Source organism: Leptonotus elevatus, chromosome 12 (assembly GCF_054856555.1).
Source record: "Leptonotus elevatus isolate MCC_2025b chromosome 12, RoL_Lele_1.0, whole genome shotgun sequence".
Classification (NCBI taxonomy): domain Eukaryota; kingdom Metazoa; phylum Chordata; class Actinopteri; order Syngnathiformes; family Syngnathidae; genus Leptonotus; species Leptonotus elevatus.
In genome coordinates this window covers 17074921-17089179 of record NC_141250.1, presented here as the reverse complement: position 1 = coordinate 17089179, position 14259 = coordinate 17074921, and the positions used below count along the sequence as shown (strand labels likewise).

General features: G+C 41.1%; 1 protein-coding gene across 2 annotated transcripts; it reads right to left on the bottom strand.

Moving 5' to 3' along the window:
- Positions 1-3852: 3852 nt before the first annotated feature.
- On the bottom strand, positions 3853-12912 carry sp3a (sp3a transcription factor). 2 transcript variants are annotated; one of them, XM_086092038.1, is made up of 7 exons: positions 12731-12912; positions 12335-12423; positions 11900-11995; positions 7998-9240; positions 7215-7401; positions 6917-7113; positions 3853-5347 (listed from the first exon to the last, which is right to left on the bottom strand). In XM_086092038.1, exons 1-7 carry the CDS (start codon positions 12735-12737, stop codon positions 5055-5057), a joined length of 2112 nt encoding a protein of 703 aa, XP_085948164.1. In that variant the 5' UTR covers positions 12738-12912; the 3' UTR covers positions 3853-5054. The 2 variants fall into 2 exon arrangements, with proteins under 2 accessions (XP_085948164.1, XP_085948165.1); XM_086092039.1 differs by lacking the exon at positions 11900-11995.
- Positions 12913-14259: the final 1347 nt, after the last annotated feature.

Below are 14259 nucleotides of genomic sequence, written 5' to 3'. Positions count from 1 at the left end.
CTTGAGTCCTCTTGAAGGCTGAAAAGCCTGGGATGAGCCCAGCGCCGGCAGTCCTTGTTTTGCTCCCTGAGACGTGTGTAATCAGAGCCAAAGTCCAGCACAGATTACAGTCTTCAATCAGTCAGGGAGGAAAATGATATGTACATTATTGTCTCTGCGGCACATCAGCGCCACTGTCATCCTGCGTGCATATTACCTGTGTCAAAACTGCCACCGAGCCGTCACACGGCGGTGTGAATTCTTTGCCGTCTCGCGGGGGGACTCCGCTGTGACCTCGGAGGATGTTGTTGACACCGTTTAATGTACATTTCCCGGACACCAAAACGTCTCCTGTCATATCGGAAATTGTCTTCCAATAGGCTGAATAACACAAAACGGCCCGCTCTTGTCACACAAAGACAGCAGCGAGAGCGCACTGCTCACTTCCGAATTGAGGGAGTTGAAGCGCGGCTGTCAGGTTTGACCTTGAGGTGAGCGATGAAGGAGAGTTATTCTGCATAGCCAAGGGAAACTACACGACATCATCTGATGCAATTGTCTCGTCAGTAAAAATAGACAGACACAATGGACATCATCATGTGGGATATTGTTGTCGATTCAATTTTCACAGCTGGATGCGGCTAACAGTAAATGCAAAACAGCGGGGCAGAAATTCCACAATGAAGATTGATCCGATTTGAATTTCATCCCTGAAAAAGGGAGGAGTCCGCGTCGTAATCCACCGTCTGCAACGAGTGTTTAATTTGAAGCTGAATGGCACCTCGCCGCCTAACAGGATGATGCAAAATGATTTGTAACCACAGCAATTCAAACATGCATGCATGATGGTAGCCGAGAAGTGAAAATACACGAAAAATGTCATCTGCAAGCATGCTGGATATCAAGTTTGCATAAAATTCGCTCCTTGTCCCACACCAGGTATCACCTTGAGAAATCCAGACCCGAACACACGGTCACATCACAAGCGCTTTTGCTGGTGCTACAATTGTGTTTGTCTCCTTTGGACCCGTCGGTGCTCGGGGGGGAGGTCAGCAAATTGTCTGTGAGATTTAAAAAGAGGGAGAAAGGTGCTGACCTGGCGCTAAATTGTCCACATTGAGTAGACGGAGAATATCGGGTTATTGAGTTGATCCATGCTGGGTTTGCTCGCCGGGGGAAAATGATCAGTGCTATTGTCTGCCTCGTGCAGTTGATCAAGGGCAAGAGTGCGACGAGAATGCGGCGCCAAAAAAGGACACCCTTCAATCCTGCTGATAATAAAAAAAAAAAAACACTATTAAACTAAATGTTATGCTTAGGCGCATACATTCAGTCTACATGCAAAGATTCTGTAGCCTCTGAATCTTGAGAGGCGATTTACACACAAAACCGATGCAGTGCATGACTGCAGCTGTGCGACACCAACAATCCATTGCGCTGTACTTGTTCCTTGAGAAAGGAAAATAATAGTCATTTGGCAAAATTGCAGGCCTTATCTTGCCACGAAAACCGGACCCAAATGGAGACCAAGCCGCCTTCATCGCTCAAGTGTTTTGTATATGAGGGATAGTAGAACGAAATATGTCATTTGGGCCAACTGTGCACACAGACAAGGTTATACAGCGTAAAATGCTGAATTCTATATGGTTGGAATTGTCATTGCGTGAATGCAGCGCTCTCCTCCCGTTGCAATGCACACACCACAGATGTGCAAGAAAAAAAGAAGCTTTCCTTCCATTTTTCATGATTAATGTGCCGGAAAAGTGAAAATAAATATGTCTTGCAAATTAGAAGCACTAAATTTAAACATTATAAAAAAATGAATAATAATAATAATAAATAAAATAATAATATAAATAAAATTAATAATAATAATAAAAACACGCAACTCATAAGTTCTCTCTCTTTGCACATTTTCAGCAATTATCTTCAAATACGGACATTTGAAATCACTTTGAGGGGTCTTTAAGGAAAAAACAAAGCAGTGTTTACTTACCGTGTCTATAGTAGCTTTTGAGTGTGAAGTGGTCTCAAGGTCTTCAACTCAATTATGGCCGCGAGAAGGTCTTCTCAGTCCATTTGTCATTGGCTCACTGGCACTGAAAAGAGAGCATTCCAAAAAAAAAAAAATAAAATAAAAAATAAAGCCATGCAGCATACAAATGATGTCAGTTCTCCCTCCCTGGCAAACCTAATACAAAGACTAATAATACTAGAAGTAATAATAATTGATCAAAGGAGCTCACATGTCAAATGTGTATCCAGTTCAAGTGGATAAGTCACGATGTTTCGCGCAGATTGTCCCAGAGGTGAGTGCATTGTGGATTTCCTTCCTTCAGGGGAGCAAAGAGTATTACAGTATTCAGATTACAGAGCAAGGGAAATTAATTGGACTAATTAACATACAAGTAAATGATGATACCGTTAACACATTTCATTAACTCAAACTGGCATTCTATGTTCTTGCTGCACTTGGTATTGCATTACAATGACTTGGATTCATTAAATTATGCAAATTAAAGGTGTGGTGGGGGGGGGGGGGTGTACGAGGCCTCTTTAACAGGCAACACCATTTGACTTGCTTTTTATTTTCTGACAAAAAAAAAGCATACTGATTTACCCCATAAAGCTTTTCATCGACTATTTTAATTATGTTCATACACATTAAAATCTAGAGGCCATTCATAAATGTTTAAATCTCTTGTGCTCCTTTTAGTAGACAATATGTAAAATAAATAATTAGCAATAAGGTCTGTTTCATTAGGCAGATGTACAATGTGCAAAATGTGTTCTCTTTGTTGAACCTGAAGAAAAATGAATGAAAGTTCAAATACAGATCTTTTGTCCGCACTGATTGGAAATTGAGCTTACGTGTTTTGAATTGCGGCGGTAACTAACGCAGGGACAGGGAGGCCCTGCAAATCTTGACTCAAAAAAGGTTGAACACAGGTTCCAAGCTCCTTTTTTAATTTTTTTGTGGCCTAAGAAACAAATACGTGTGCCTACTTCATGATTCCTGCTAAATGGATGTGTCATAAGCATTTTGGCGGAAAATCTCTCCAAAGCTGGCCTTATTTTCTTTCTAGAGATATAAGCATTTGACCCCCTTCTAAAAAAAAGAAGTAGTTTTTTTTTTTACATTTTGCATTTTGGTTGTCACTATTTTACATGGCATGAATATGCATAACAATGACATTCAACTGTGTATATGTAATCAAATGCGATTCTAAAGTTTTGATTTTCAGTCATGTCTCTGAAGGAAACCATAATGTGATCGGCAGTGACATTTAGTTTTGCGTCTAATGCCATCGATCATATACAAGACTCATCAAAGTTTGCCTTGACCAAGAAAATTATGCTCACTTCTGATATGCCATCTTTTATTATGGCTTACAACTGCACCCTACTGACAAGTATTACCTTAGCTCAGTTGGACACAGTGCACTTCTACAACACGAGCCACGTCCCCAATAATAAGCACAACATAACATTAAATGAATAAACACTACTTACCTGACATTTCAAATAGTGATGACGGAGCAATAATCCACAGGTGTACTTCGCACTCACTCACTCAAGCCTGCAGGTTGTTCAAAGTCATGAGACTTTCTCAGACAGCTTATGCTTCTAATGTTTTCGACTGAGATCTCACCTCCTATTGGCCTCAGCCGACTAACGCCACATGGGGAAGGTCAAGGGGTCAACCAGGCCTCAGCGTTGCTCCCTTGGCTGTAGTGACATCTGCTGGACCACACAGTGGGAGAAGAGGCTGGGGAGTCGAGAATGAAAAGCTCAGCAACAATGGCAAGTGCAGTGCAAGGAAACTTTTAAAATGGCGTCAAATTTGGACTCACACAAAAATATACATGGAAATTCAAGTGTAACAGAAATGTTTATAATGACATTATAGACAGTTTTTTTTTACAGTTCTAAACAAGTGAAATCTGTAATTCTTAGTACACAAGGAACTGTGGGTCAGTTGAAGAGGACAATGTATAAATGTTTATATATATATAAATTTTGCTTATTCTTTTAGATATTGGGGCCAGAAATAACATAACACGGGAATGCAAGACATTTCTGATAAAAAATCTATACAAATAGAGATTTGCCGACATGGATACAGACGATGATTCATTGTAAGGACAGTGATCAAAATCCAAAGTACCACCTTCAAAATAACATTTTCACTTAAATTGGACTGATTGTGAATTGCACATTTGAGATGATTTGGTAAAAGAAACCAGGGTCATTACCAAATAGAAAAAGGAAAAGAAACAAAAAACTCAACAGGAGCAGTTACAATAACGGTGCCGTCGAGTTTTTGGTCCGTCTGAAAAGATTTGTCCCCAAAATGAGACATGATAGGGGACATTTTCTCCACTTGTGTCATGCAGTTAAAACTCACCCTGAGTTTTTAGGCAAATTTGGCAACCATCACCAAAAATGTATTTTGGGGGGGGGTCCTCCATAGTCTTTACAAAAACACATTTACTCACAATTCAGCCTTTTAAAACAGTTGCCTTTAGTTGTAAACAGGATATTATGTCAACAACATAAATATCTGTTCAAAAATATCTAATGACATGTTGGTCCTTTTGAAGTGAAATGAATAAAAACTGTTGATTGTTTCCACCCAAAAATTGCAGTGAGAATTGCTAAACTGGAAACAGTGTGGGAAAACGCATCTTCAAGAAAACACGAAAAACCAAAGCAAAACATAAATACATTTGCGTCAACGACAGTAATTCCGGACACATTTTACTTGGAGCTTAGTCTTGGCTTAAAGAAAAAGGACATAAGGTGAAGGTAAGAAAAGGTGGAAAAGCATTATTAAAGTTGATTGAGGACACTGTATACCTACAACTATACGATATTGTACAAAATAAGGCATTTCCTTGTGTAATTACTGCAATGTTGTTTTCTATTCTTTCCTCCACTTCATAGCAGAGCGAACAAGAATGGTAAAATATATATATAATCACTTTATTTTTTCTTTTCTTCAAAGCTGGAATAAAAATGCAGGTAGGAGTATACGAGAATGCGGTCACGTGAGTTTGTGAGCGCCGCGTCCATCACTCTATGACTTCGCTGGCCGCTAAGGTGGTGACGAGCTGCAGGGGGATCTCGGCGTTGGCCAGGATGTCCTGGGCGTTGTTGGAACCCTGCTGGATGTTGGTGAGGATGAGGGTGGTCCCGCCCGGCGAGGTGATGAGGCTGTCCGAGGACCCCGCAGATTCCACCGAGGTCATCATGGCGCTGCCAGAGTTCACGCCTTTTTTGTTCTGGTGGGTTTTGATGTGCTTGGCCAGGTGGTCGCTCCTCATGAAGCGCTTGGAACATTCGGGGCACACAAACTTCTTCTCGCCTGCGAAGCAACCAAGGTTAGTTTTAGTTAACGAAAACTTGACAAAATAAAAAAATTCAAAAAACATTTTCGTCAACAAAATTAAATAAAAACTCAAATGCTTTTTAACAAACGAAAACTAACTGAAACTATATTTTACGTTTGCAAAATATTTGCAAACAAATTTAATACATGAGCCTTTGGGGTTAATTTTAAGTCTATTTATTTCGATATTAACTGGAATAAGGACATTTGAAAGTGTGTCACACAGAAGCGACGTCCTCTAGCAGCAGCCAATAGAAAAGCACCTTCAGATGATGTCGTTCCTAGGCAACAATTTTGCGTTTTCTTTTGGCTCCAATGGCTCAGCTCGCCCGCTTTTTCATTTAAGTCAGCCAAAATGCACCGCTAGGTAAGAAATGCGTGACTTTTTTCATTTTACCATGTATGGTGTTTATTAAATATTGCACACAAGTAATACACGTTTTTTTTAAACGAAACAAAACTAAGATCAAAACTAGCAGAACTGCCCTGAAAACTAAATTAAAATGTAACTACATTTAAAAAATAAAATATCAAAACAAAATAAAAAATAACTAAAATGTAAATCCCAAAACTATATCAACCCTGAAAACAACAGATGTTGAAGTTTCACACAGTGGCGATAAAAAGGTCGAAACATCACTGTTTTAATTAATTATTTGTTTCCACTATATTGAATCACAATAATCACACACACACAAAAACCCGCAATTAGAATATTTTTCACAATCATCAGAATTAACCACTCACATTTAAATCTTAAGTAAATGGGAATCAGCACACAGGGTGTGACCAATTGAAGTTCCTCTGATTAACCCCAGATACATTTCAGTTCTGGTAGGCTTTTCCTAACCCACCAATTATTATATATATATATATAAATGCCATTTGAGCAGGCCAAATGTAGACTTAACATCCACTGTATTTACAGAATAGATGATTAATGACTCCAATAAGTGCTAACTGGGCTTGCAGCAGTGTAATGAAATGCTTCTGTATGGCGTGTCATGCTCACTAATATTAAAGAGTCCTAAGTCTGTGTGTGTCGAGCAACAATAGCGATTTAAAAACATCTTTACCAGGACCGTTACAATTTCATGTTCATATTCAATCAACTGTAGCGTGAGTTTTGTGTTCCGCGCTCAGAGACAAGGACCATTGTGAAACGGGTAAACCATCTCACACTAGACCTCACACTTTCGCTTTCCAAATCCATTCACGTATTTTCTATAGCACTTGTCCTCAGGGCACAAATAGACAAACAAGCACTCACTCGCACATTCACAATTTAGAGCCTTCACTTAACCTAACATGCATGCTTTTCAATGTGGAAGGAAGATGGAAGTACCAAGCGAAAATGCATGCAATCACGGGGAGATCATGCAAATTACATACAGGGAGGCTGACCATTGATGCAGAGATTTGAAAAAAATATTTCACAATACTAATACAGAAACACTGAAAGTTGTGGTACAAATTGAGACAACAAGTTAGTGAAAAATGCTATCCCACAAATGAAACCATTACAGTGATTTAGTGTGGGGGCACCTGTGTGTGTTCTCCTATGTCTCTGCAGCTCGTCGCTGCGCGTGAACCTCTTCCCGCAGTACATCCAGGTGCAGATGAACGGTCGCTCCCCGGAATGCCACCGCAGGTGTGCTCGCAGGTGTGACGTTTTGCCGTACACTTTGCCACAGCCTGTTATGTGGCAGATGTGCACCTTCTTCTTCCCCACGCCGGATCCCCTGAGGAACACGCGCCGGCACAACGAGCATCCCGGAAGGTTTATTTACAAAACAGCCGTGCGGTTTGTGGAGCTGAAGTGCATCCCGCTAAGAGAACTCACCTCCCCCCAGACTCTTTACAGTTGGGGCAAGTGCACGCCACTCTACGTAGCCTCTTGCCTCCCAGGCCTATATAATTCTCATCCTCCACCAGCCTGACCTGAAGGTGGGACAGATCGCTGGTGTTTAGGGTAGAATCAGAGCTTAGCTGCCACTCTGCTGAGTCCGGCTCCTCCTTTATCCGGATGTCTGTAGAGTGCAGAAAAGACACCGTTTGGAGTCACATGGATGTGTGTGATATGGCTGTATCATATATATGAAGGTAACATTTATGAGATCATCAAAATAATATAATTTTTTTTAACTTCAAAAGTAAGTTAAATATACTCCTTCCAAGAAACGTTTGAGAATAGTTTGCAAAAATGCATGCACAATAATCACTGTCGGGCAAAATCATTTTAGGTCCAAATATGGTAAATTGATACTAATGGTCAGTCCCCACATTGTCTGTTATTTTACAAAATTAACCAATCTAAAGAGTAGGAAATAATTTGAGAACCAATCAGAAATATTGTATATTGAAAATTTGTACATTTATAGACAAAAACAAGTGAAAATAGTTCGGTTAGATACAAGTGTTCCTACAGCTTAAGGCAAGTTAAATTCACCATGTTTTCATTCCATTTGAGATCAAATTTGAGAACGTGTTTGGCATGAGTGCAACTTTGATGGGCACGGCTGGCGACGTGTTCATAACTTTCTAATCAACAAACTGAATATTAAAGTTAAAATGATCTCCACAATAGCGATTGTTTGACTTGCATTGTATGCAGTAAACACTGTACCTCTAGGCATGTCTGCATTTCCTTCCTGTTGTGCCACTGAGTTGACTGTCACTGTTTGCAGGGTGGGAATCTGCCCGGTGTTGACGCCGACTGGATTGGAACCCAGCGAGAGGGTCTGAACTGGAGCCAGAGTAATCTGCTGAGGGACAGTGGTGGGAAGCTGAAGGTTTTGCAGGTTCTGGACACCTTGCACCTGGAAGGTCTGCCACTGCAACTGGCCTGACGGGGTCACCGTCTGGGCTTGGATGATGAAAGTCCCGGGGTTGATCAGCTGAAGGTTTTGCATACCCTGTCCGCCCGTAGCCACCGATTGAACCACCTGCCCGTTAGTGGTCTGCAGTGGCACTTGCTGCAGCTGGACGATGGGTTGAGCTGATGTCGCCTGGATGTCCGACTCTTGAGTCTGTTGGATGAAGCCCTGCTGGAGGCCAGTGCTGGACTGCTGCGTAGCCACGGACGACAATGAGGCGTCTTGGGTCAGGAGTCTGGCTTCACTGGCGGGATTGTGTAGCTGGGAGGAAGACGTCGGCACAAAAAGCTCAGCATTGCCGTCATTTACTGGTAGTGTTTGTGAGAGGTCATCGTCCGTCTTCTCCTGACTCTCGGGGCCACTCCCCAGTTGATTTGCCATGATGAGCTGGCCATCGGCGGTCACGCCCGTCGCTATAGTCTGGGCTCCGGATAAGCCTAGCGCGTCCAAGTCTATGCTGTTAATGGGAACAAAAGTGATGTTCCCCGGCAAACCCACAGGCACATTAGTAACAACCTGACCCTGGTTGTTGAATGCGGAGCTGCCAATAGAAATCCCCTGGATCTGCTGGATATTCCCAGTCTGTGATATGAGGCTCTGGTTGTTCGTAAGGATGCTGGCAGCGGACGTCACACACAGACCCTGACTGGCATCAGGCAAGATCTGAATCTGTCCCGACGCATCCTGACTCAGAGTTGCTCCTTCCATGCCGGTGGTGGCGAAGCTCAGCTGTCCGTCTGCAGTCTGAATATGAGGAATTACTTGGTACTGAATGTTAGGCACTGAATTGGCAGAGGCAGTGTCGCTTCCTGACGACACAAAAATCGGCTGACTCTGCAAACTGTGGAGAGGAAGAACGTACTGTCCATTTGACGTTAATATTCCTTGGCCTTGGATCTGTATCATCCCGTGGTCATCCTTTGCAGCCGTGCTGGGGGCTAACACCTCCCATTTATCGGACACTGTAAGGTGTGCAGATGTCTGATCTGTAGCCTAAGAGAGAAAATGGTGGCTATTACACACATGCAAATCCATGCAAAATATCACAGGAACCTAAACGATTTGTGCCTCGCAGGCGATGCAAGATTTTTCAAACAAGCAAATGATTGTCTTGGGTGAGGAGGCCTTTCAACCAGTTGTTCTTGGTTGTTTTGTGTGCAACCTCCTTTCTTTAAATGTATGATTGGTAAAGGGTTCATCCAGGTATGTTCCCTTTAAGTTTGGGTGAAATACAAACACAACTAAAATGTCACATGCAGGGGTCAAAAATCTTAATGCTAAAACCATGATTTGTCCAGAGGCGGCAAATGTTATCGGGAAACCGGGTAATACTTTCAGAGTCTATCTGTCAAATTAAAGCAAGGTCAGATTAAATGTGTCGTAATCGTGTAGATTGTAGAATCATAGGTCCTGTTTACTATGCTCCGAGGGAAAGTTCAAGACTGGATGAATCATGTCTTCATAATTCTGATCAAACTTATCAGTCTGGTAAGTCCTCCAAATGTGGTCGATAGATAAATAAGCTATCACATGACGATACGTGGTTATCAACACGGTCAACTTGGTAGGGTACAGTGGCGCATTAATGGCAAGGTGTGTTGCCCACTTCAACATAAATGCCTGGGTATCAAACGTGAGTATGGTCAGAAGCAGTAGTAGTAGTAGCCGTATAAATTGGGAATAATGCACTGCATTATTGATAGGAAAAACAAAAAAGACGGAACTAAACTGCTCATGTGGGACAGTTACACATTCCATTCCTACTACCACGGAAGTAACAACTCTCTGACATCCGTTCAACAGACAGCAACATGTCCATCTGTACCTCTGCAGGATTTTAGAAAAATTAAAACATCCTTTAAAAACATGCCTGATACTCGATATAGTTGAGAAACTAAATTTCCCTGGGCATTAGTTAATCCACCACGGGTAAATTCTTAGATTAGGAAAATTCCTAAAAAAGAAAAGTATCTTGATGGGAACTTGCGATGATGGACCCAGAATGTGGGCAGGGTTCCCCGTTGGGCCAAGTTGAGCAACCGCTATCTGACCATCTCTGCAGCAAGCACGCCGATCGAGAGGACTTATTTTCTGACAGTAATAAATCAAATTAGGTGACATCAGCCAAGTCTTTACCAAGCAGTCAATGCTCTGTGCTGTAATGTGCACATTCTGCGTAAATTCGGTTGAGTTGTACATTGTTGATAAATATCAATTACTGCAACTCTTCCCCTCCGTGAATAATAATAAACATTAGCCAGTGTTGACTTTAAAAAATTGAAGTCATATGATGTAATCACTACATCGCACAGACAAAAAGCATGCCAACTGCAGCTGTCAATCATGGTTTTGGCAAAATGCAACAGATGCTCCTCTGCCATAACAAATGGACGCGAGGTCAGTGACAGGCAGCCTTCCACTGCAGGACCTCTCAGACAGTTACAATGAAGTTTAGGCCAATGTTTACCTATCTTAAAAGTGTACTGAAAATTCCCCAAATTAGAAGGTGAAAGGATTTAAAGAGCTACATCACTGTTTACAATATAACTAGATCTAGGAATAGCTAATCTCATCTGAAAGTCAAAACAGTGTTTTTAACTTCGTACATGGCGATTGAGTATTTGTATGGCTAAAAAAATTCATCTTGTCTACAAATCTATATCGTCCTGTGGTTTTCCACAGAAGAAGGAAGGCGGCAGTCTTTTTTTTTGTCTTAAAAAAAGAAAAACCACAGGACGATGAGTATTGTAGGTATGTGCATATCCACCGCTGAATGGCTCCAAAAAGTAGTCACTCAACAAGCCACATTCATGATCATACATTTTAAAAGACGTCGGAATCACTACGTTCTCATTTTTATCTTACCATTATATACCACTATCAATGACGTAGAACCGGTGTATTATTTAATCACAACTACGAAATTTCTTGAAAGATCAAGTATTAAAAAAAAAAGTGTTACACCCCTACATGACACCGATGTACAGCAATAGTAGTCATTATTTGTTTTATTGCGCTACATTCATATTACATTTCTCAAGAAGGATTTCAGATTATTTTCTGTTAAAAATTTATATTCAATATTCAGTGTAGTTTTTAAATTATGATGATTATTGCTATGGTGAGATTTACCTATTGTTTTGCATAGTGGGTAGAATTTTCTGCAAGTCATTCCCTCTCTCTCTCCCATTTCCTATCAACTCTTCAGCGGTATTGTCAATTAGAGGCTGAATAGCCAAAACATATTTGCTCGAATAATTACTTAATTAAATAGAAATAATTAACATCATTGTTACACGTCTGTTACTGTGTTGGCTACGTTTTCCAATTACATTAAGTTATTGGGATCTTGAAACTTGACTTTTACACAAACACACACACAGATACACGAATAAGGTCATACATAAAATGAAGACTCCCATTGACTTTGCATTATGACGTTACCAGGAATAAGAGCATTTTCAAAATTGGATTTAAAAGACTGATCTGATTAGATAATGCTTGTTTCATGTAAATCTATTCTTTGGAAATGTATGCACATACCTATGTACGTACAGGTAACGGAATGTCCATTAAGCTGGTGCCTGTGGTGGAGAACTGCCTTATGTGATGGAGGACGCATGAACTGAAGCTTCTGATTCTGACCACTTACCACACCAGCGGCGGCACCTCTGTCCACCTCTGATGCCGGTGAGCCAACCTTAGTGCAGGTGCTTGCAAGCAGGTCGAGGGACGACGACTCAATGTCCTACCCACAATGTGCAAGTTTATGGGGGAGAAATTGAGTGGCCATTAGTGTAGGCCAAGTAGACAACAGTGACGCGTTACACAAGTGTATTTTTTTTTTTTTGGTAGCTGGGAAATAAAATGCTTCTGTTGAGCCCCTCAGACACCATTCACGTAATGTTTACATCTGGTGGAGCTTTTCAGGCGGTCTCTGTCCGGAGCAAAGAATGAAGGCGGGATTTTTGCACCGCCTAAGAGGAAGCGTTGTCTGAGGGGTTCAAAACCCCTCCAACTTTACAACCGAGATCAGCTTGCTACACGCATGAAGAGCATACAAAAAAAACCCGCAAGGACATCTCACCTGATTGTCTTCATGTTGCAAAAAGTTGCTCTGGCTGCTGTTTGCGTCCAAAGCAGCCATTTCGTCCGCTTTCAGTGGCTGTTCTGGCGCTGTGAAGGACAACATACTAGTTCGAATACAGCAAAACGGAGCTAAACAAAGCTCGTTCCTCAAACGAAGGGCGTAGCGATTTATAACATTCAGCTTGCATTCGCTTTAAAAAAAAAAGAGTTCAAATGGTGCGGTGGGGAGCGGTTTAGGTCTAAAACGTGCTAACCCATTAGCTACAAGCACAGCGTTAGCGGCTAACTTAGTCGCTGATTAGCCGTATCCAAGCTAGCTTGCTAGCCAGCTAATTTAGCCCGTGGATGCTTGTTAGCATTACGTGGGTGAGGAATAGGATGAAAAATTACATACCAGTCATGGCGTGACTTGCCGTTTAACGGAGAGTTCTGACAGCTACAACCAACCCGACATGACCGAGTTAGTATTGACGGCAACCGCGTAGAAAAAAAGTGATAACTGTCAAGATTTGTTTCTATTTTGATTGACTGGCGGTAAGCAACACAAAGGGTGGGGCCTGCACTGTTGACTGGAGCGTTGGCGTCATACACAGGAAGTTCCGCCTATCTTTCTGTATACTGTATTTGATTGGCTGACACGTTGAAGCATCGTATTCTGATTTGCTAGTGGTCATGTCAATCATTCTGGAGATTATTTTCCTGTTTTGCATTCTGCCACTTTTTGAAAGAAGAAACGAGATTCAGAGTGTATATTTATATTTAAACCCACGAAAATTAATTCAGAAAAGGAACATCTAATGCTTGTCCACTGTTCCAAATTACCAGAAGTGTTAAGAAACAAACACATAATAATCACATGCCAACACAAATACGTACTGCATTGTTTTTCAAACTTTATTGAGCAAAGGTAAATATTTTACAATACAGAAAAAATCTCATTGCACACAACCAAGCTAAAATGTCACCAAAAAATGATTTGCGCGGTCTGTTGATATAACGTCATCCATCTAGTGAGAGACCATTTATTTGTTCTGCTTGTCACGATATGTCACCAGCATAAATAGTTGAATAAGAAGCAATCGAGTGAAAATGGATCATTTTCTGCAGCGCACCTGTTGATCTCACACTGGTTGGGATTTGGAATCATGGCTGTAAAGCAGCGGTTACGACTGCTCTAAAAATAGCACACCTGATGGAACATTGTGATTTCCTAGGACTTTTGACATCTAAGCCTTTCTGTTTCTTCCCTGCTTAAATCATTGTTTATAATTATTGTGGAAAGTCATTTAACATAATCAGCGTTTTCGCATAGAGTAATTCCATTAATTATTCATTACAAAATGTAATGTAAGGTCATTTCAGCAAATATGTTACTTCAGAAGTGTGTATCAAACGGCACTTTGCATTAATCAATACTGAATAAATAGCTCTCAATTTCAAAACGGTTGTAATACAGAAAAACATCACATGTATGTATGTTAAATGTCAATGTCTTCTCAGAGTGACTGAGTTTACGTGTAATTGTGATAAGCATGCGATGGCCACGGCTGTTTCCCAGCAATAAAGTGTGAGTCAGGACACTGTACTCTTAAAACTGCTCGATAAAAGTAACCTGAATTGGGTGAACTCGTTAACCCAGTGCTCGGTTCAAAAGGGACCGAGCCAATGCTGTGTTGTTTATACCCAGCACATTTTACACAGCAGATTGGGTCAAGATTTGGATCCAAAGTACCTATATTGACAATAATCCAGCCTTTTTCCCCCCCCTGTGTGGGTAAAGGATAAACATGCATAATAGCATTTATGCAATCATTGTGACCATTTTCTCGTATATGACATTTACCATTTAAATGCAGGATGCATGTGCAGACAAACAGCCATGAAAAGATGAACTCGATGTGGAATGAGTTCCACCCTCATAGC